A 6,064-nucleotide genomic window follows, 5' to 3' on the forward strand; every position below is an offset into this window, starting at 1 on the left:
AGCTGCGGCCGGGCAGAGCCCCTTCCTTCCCTTCCCTTCCCCTGGGCAGGGCTCCCGGCACTCCATCGGGGAGTTCCCAAGCCCACTTCTCCTTTTCCTCCCTTAGTTTTGGGAAGTGATAAGTGATGAGCATGGCATTGACCCAGCCGGAGGCTATGTCGGTGACTCAGCGCTGCAGCTGGAGAGGATCAATGTCTACTACAATGAATCATCCTGTAAGTGTGGCCTGAGGAGGGATGTCCATGGGAAGGGGCACAGGAATCTGGGAGAGAAGGGGTTTGGGAGGTTGTGTTACAGGCTCCTCCCATGTCCTCAGTCCCCCAGCTCACCCCATTGTACACAGAAAAGGTAGCAGAATTATAGAATCATCAAGGTTGGAAAAGACCTCTAAGATCATCAAGTCCAAGCATCAGCCAAACACTACCATGACCACTAAAACATGGCCTGAAGTACCACGTCCACACGTTTTTTGAGCCCCTCCAGGGCTGGTGACTCCACCAGCTCCCTGGGCAGCCTGGGCCAAGGCCTCACTGCCCTTGGCAGGAAAGAATTCTTTCCTAATATTCAGTTGAAACCTCCCCTGGCACAACTGAAGCTCACTTCCTCTCCTATCACTGGCTACCTGGGAGAAGAGACCAACCCCCACCTCACTCCAACCTCCTGTCAGGGAGTTGTACAGAACAAGGTCTCCCCTCAGCCTCCTCTTCTCCAGACTGAACACCTCCAGGTCCCTCAGCTGCTCCTCACAAGCCATGTTCCCCAGGGCCCTCACCAGCTTTGTTGCCCTTCTCTGGACCCACTCCAGCCCCTCAAATGTCTTATCCTGTGGCACCCAAACTGACCCCAGTACTCAAGCTGGGGCCTCCCCAGTGCTGAGTCCAGGGGTGTGATCCTTCCCCTACTCCTGCTGGACACACTAGTTCTGACACAGGCCAGGATGCTGTACTAGATGATCTGCTTTCTGAGTGTTATCTCACTGGGGAGAGGGAAGTGGCACAAGGGGCTGTCCTTAGGGCCTGCAGGTGGAGGTTTGTTTATTATTTAACACTCTGCTAGGTGTTTGCTCTTTTATGGGAGGGTCATTTCATCAGATGTGTTTATCAATTGCCCCAAATTCAACCGTTGGTTACATGAGTCTGCATCTGCAGTACTCTTGTGATGATGACTGAGAGGGCTGGGCCACAGGCAATGGAGAGCTCAGGGGTGATTCATTAATAAGATGCCAAAGGTGCCCAAATCCTCAAGTCAGTCTGGAGGTGAGGGGTGTTAACTGTGTGAAATGGGGATTGTGAGTCCTTTGGTCTGCTGATGTGAACCTGCAAGCGTGAGCATTTCATCTTTGTCCAGCTCCTCTTAGTTCATGTTATTTACCTGAGCTTTCTTGAGCAGTTTCAACTGGACACAGAGTCTTTATTTTGTGCTCTGTGGTAGGTGTGCTGATCTACTACTGCTTGCCACCAAGTAGCTCTTCCAGTGGAGGTGAATCCTTCAGGCACAAGAGCTTGTGAGATGTGCTAGATAATTTGAACATAAAACCTTCACTCATGCCATTATTAACAGAAAAGATGATCTACTTTCCTGTAATGAACACAGCATTTTTTCTAATTAGAAATTTATCTCCCTCCTATCTGTTGCAAAAAAGGAGCTTACAAGTGTGATATGGCCAAAGTATGACCCAAAATAGGTCAGGTCTGTTTTTCAGGCCGAGTTGATGTGTTCCCATGGTGCTGGGTTTGTTCACCATCATGACTTCCTCTGCAAGGTACATTTATGTATCTATATTAGACTGCAATGTGAGACATAATGCATTTGTGTATTGAGAGCTCTAACCGTGCTGGCTTCCTTCAGAACATTAAGGCCATGCTTACTTCTTGTTGTAGCCCAGAAGTTCGTGCCCAGAGCAGTCCTGGTGGACCTGGAGCCAGGAACCATGGACAGTGTGAGGTCTGGTCCTTTTGGTCAGCTCTTTCGGCCTGATAATTTCATCTTTGGTATGTGGACATCACTTTTTTCTTAAAAACCCACCCTATCTGTAAATCAGCTAAAAGATTCTGTTCACTGAAACAGTCATTCTTCTCTTAATCAGCCCTGCAGTTAGCAAACTACTGAAAGTTTCCTGTGGTATTTGGATAATGTACATTTGCTTTCCATAGATATGAACTCTGGAGGAATCCTGAGGGTATTTCTTTACAACAAACTGCATGGAAATTCTACAGAAAATAGAGGGGGGTGGGGGGAAGCTCAACCACAAACCAACCAAACTGCTCTTTGCTTGAATTCACATTAAATGCTTGAGCATTAAGTTGTTTATGGGCTGTGTAATTCAAATTTTTCCCAGATTCTCACAGTGTAGTAAAAAGTGGAGGAAGACCAACTGTAATATGGAAAACATTGTCATATGCAGCCAGTTACTGAGTTATTTACCAACATAATGAGGAACAATCTGAGTGCACGTGGGGAACTTCTGTTTTTGTGGTGTTCTTGCAGAGAGTTGTTCAAGCCTTCACTGCTTCACTTTGGACTTATGTAGAACCTTCCATCTGAGCTTAAAAATGCACATTACCAGGATTAAATTTCACAGCATCCTGACAAAGTATGGAGGCCTTGTTGGTCCTGGGCACTAAAGGAGAAACAATGTGTGAAAGATGAAACAGGAAGTCTAAGTGAGAGCTACCATGAGAACTCTGGTGTCCTTTTGGTTTCCAGGCCTGCACTAGTCACACAGCACATTTCCCCCTGCCAAGGCAAGCCTGGGTTGCAGCTTATTTGGGATATTGTGTTAACATAAGGAAGGAACAATGCCAGGGGCAGACAGAGGAAAAGATAAACAGTCTCTGGGTGGTATAAAACGAACTGGTCTGGATTGTTGCTGTTGAGTTGAGGAGTAAGAAGCCATACAAGTTACTTTAACCCTTTAGTTGACTCAAAACTTTTCAATGCTGTCCCCACTGTTCAGGGTCTCTTTCAAAGGAGCTTTGAGTTACAACATGTAGAAGTGATCTTGGGGAGGAAAGCTGTAGACACAGGCAGCTTTATGGTGTTTCTGTAATTGGGTTTTTCCTTTCACTCCCTTTCTCCTGCATGGGCCACACAAGCCCTCTGAAAGTAAATTCTCCAGACCTATGCAATACCTGAACTGGAGCATTGCAGTTTGGCATGCCACCAGTAAAACCAAAGCAAAATCAATTCAGAGTGTCTTCAACAATAGCCCAGTTCACTGCACTCCCTTCTTGCCAAGCTAACAATGAACCAGCAGCATGTGACCACCCCATCTGTGACAGAGGCCCCTGCCAGCATCAGGCACTGTCCTCCCAACCTGCTGAATAATGCACAACGGCTGCCTGAGTGCTGCAGTAATGATCTGCTCTGGCAACAGCCAACAAAGCATTTTGTTTTCTCTTCAAAAAAATCTGGCCTGGGCCCACAAAGGATTTTGTGGCAGAAGCTGGCAGTTCCATACTTGCTGTACCCCAGGCTGTTGGGGCTCATTCTGATGGAGATGTTTTCTGCCCCTGCTTGTCTAAACCTGCATGTGCCCACGTAGCCAGTAAGCATGGACCATCAGTCAGGATTTCATTCAGGTGCATTGAGCACCAGCTCATGTGCTCCAGATACAGGAACTTTAGCTCAGACCAGCAGCAGATTGAGATGGGCACAAGGCTTGTGCTGAAGAGGCAGTGATCTGAAAGGTGGAGGAGCTGGGGTGGAGTCACTTTGCTTTATGAGGGCAGCAGGTCTCCTGGCCTTCTAGTTGTACGATTGCCCACCAGGAATGGCTGTGAACTCTGATGTATCTCCCCTTGTTAGCCAGCTTTCATATCTGCATTTGTCATTGTTTCCTTGTGCACACCCATGCTAGCTTTGCTGCACAGACACCACCCTAGTTTAAGTGTTCTGAACTGGTAGGGGCAACCACAAAATGGTTGTTGGCCAGTCAGAGGAGCTGTCCTTCCCTCTCCTCAAATCATACCGTGTGCTCTGCACCAGGGCTGTTCATCTTGGGCTTCTGAGCACTGCTGTGCAGGCTACTGACCTCTCTTCCCAGGTTTGTCTTTTATTTCAAGCAGTGAAGAGAGGGAGTGAAAGAAGGTTGCAGGAAGTAGTTGCCATTTTAGAGGTTAAAAAATAAGCTGACCATTAAGGTAAGAGGTTTCCATGCATGTGCAGCTCAGCCTGAACATGTGTGGTAACCCTGTGAGGTGCTGGAGAAAGAGATGGTGGTGGAAGGCTCTGGAGGCACCAAGAGTGCAGAGAAGTTGTGGGATTGCTTCTTGCAGCTCTTGGTAAATGCAGAGTGAGAAGAAGCAGAGGCAGGACACTAGAGATGGGCTGCACACAATGCAGAGCTTACAGGATTGGCAAAAGATTTGCCAAGTCCTGGTTCTTGTGGACACAGGCTCATTTTCCACTTACAGATTTAATTCTGGTGGAACTTCATAATTTACACATTTTGTCTTAATTTTTTTGGAGGTCTGGTAGGTACCTGACAAGATGGTCAAGGTTTCCAGGTGTGTGGCAGCCTTCTCAGAGCCCTGGTACCTCCACACTGTGCTGTCTTGTAGGCAGTCTGGAGGTTCCAGGGCTTATTGGATATGTTCTTCGTGCTGGTGGTGGCCTTTGAGTGCTACAGAGCCAGCAGGTCTGGGTGGTTCAGGCTACTGGGCATATACATCTGCACAGCAAAATCACATGGAAATGCTGGAGACCCAGGCAGGTGGCTGACCAGTGGACAAAGTGCAGTGGTGCCACGGGAGCCACCAAGAGCTGTGGGCTGGGGGGAAGCAGTTGGGGTTGGTGTAGGCAGCCCTGCCACAGTCCCACTCAGCAGTTAAATACAAGGGTTGGGTTAGTGCAGTAGAGACAGTGTTGGGAACTGAAGTAGTCAGGTGGCATCTAGGAGTCTGTGGTTTAAATGAAGGCTGAGGGATCCTAGCTCAGTGGAGGGCCTGAAGGAGGACAGGTCCACTTCTGGATTAGGTGTTTTACCTGTGAACTTAATCTGCAGACTAAGCAGAAGCAAGCAAAAACAGTCTCCACTACTGCTTTTTTTTCCCCCATGAAAATATCTTTTCCATGTTTGTAAGAGCAATTATCATTCTCCTCTTATTTTGTTCTTTGGTCCTACTCTCATTCTCTCCTAAATCTCCATTCTCTCCTTTTCTCCTTTCTTTCCTTACCTCACTGCCCACTGTAGAATCCCAGCAAGGTAGGGGTTGGAGGGGACCTCTGGAGATGAACTTGTCCAACTCCCTTTTAAAGCAGGGTCACCCAGAGCAGGACGAGGTGACGTTTACACAAGGGACAATCTCCAAAATAAAGTCCTAGACTTAGAATTTGGCTTTGTTAGGATCCTTTCTACATCTTGGAGTGATGCCTGCTTGCTGGCATGCAGCCTGATGTGTGCTGTGTGTGGCAGGGGATCTGCTCAAGCCCACCACAGATGGTGACCAGCATATTTAATTCTGGAAGGATGTTACTGTGTGCTGTGCTCAGCTGGGCAGGAAGCTCTGGGCTCCCTGGGTTCAAAGAAAGAAAAATAGAGCAACATATCAAACAATGCGTTAACTGACCAAATACATTGTGAGGAAACCAAACGTTTATGCAGTGAAAATAAAGTGTATCACACTTAAACAATACCCCAGTGAGCAGTTTACCTGATTTGTATGTTTGGCACCAGCACAGTGCACTGGGAATTGAAATGGGATGTGGTAAGAGGAAGGAAGGGGAAGGTCCTGGAGAACAACACTGAAGCTGACAGGTCTAGACCTATTGCTCTCTCTGAACACAACCCACAAAAGTACCACTGAGTTCACTGCCAAAATGTGTGTAGTAGTCACTGAAGAACAGGAGGATAAAAAACTGGTCCCTCATTTAATCCTCCTCATTATCCACATGCTAACAAAACAGTGACATAGGACGTGATCCAGACTGTCCATCATGAACTGAATGGCACGTAAAAGGAAAATGGAAGCTTCTGAGAGGAAAATAAATGGCTCATGGAACATCAGTAGTACAGTTTTGCAAGTTACTTTGCAGAACCTGAAGCCTAGTGAGTTTGTAGGGA

General features: G+C 47.3%; 1 protein-coding gene across 1 annotated transcript in view; it reads left to right on the top strand.

Annotated features, from left to right (window-relative positions):
* The first annotated feature begins 110 nt into the window (after positions 1 to 110).
* The window catches only part of LOC103775476 (tubulin beta-5 chain), a 7,624-nt gene continuing 1,670 nt past the window's right edge, over positions 111 to 6,064 (top strand). Inside the window, exons 1-2 of the mRNA XM_008942932.1 lie at positions 111 to 215; positions 1,881 to 1,991. Of these exons, the coding sequence (XP_008941180.1) occupies positions 1,931 to 1,991 (61 nt within the window). The 5' untranslated portion in view covers positions 111 to 215; positions 1,881 to 1,930. The remainder of the gene's footprint in view (positions 216 to 1,880; positions 1,992 to 6,064) is intronic.

Source organism: Merops nubicus, unplaced genomic scaffold (assembly GCF_000691845.1).
Source record: "Merops nubicus isolate BGI_N331 unplaced genomic scaffold, ASM69184v1 scaffold5066, whole genome shotgun sequence".
NCBI classification, from domain to species: Eukaryota; Metazoa; Chordata; class Aves; order Coraciiformes; family Meropidae; genus Merops; species Merops nubicus.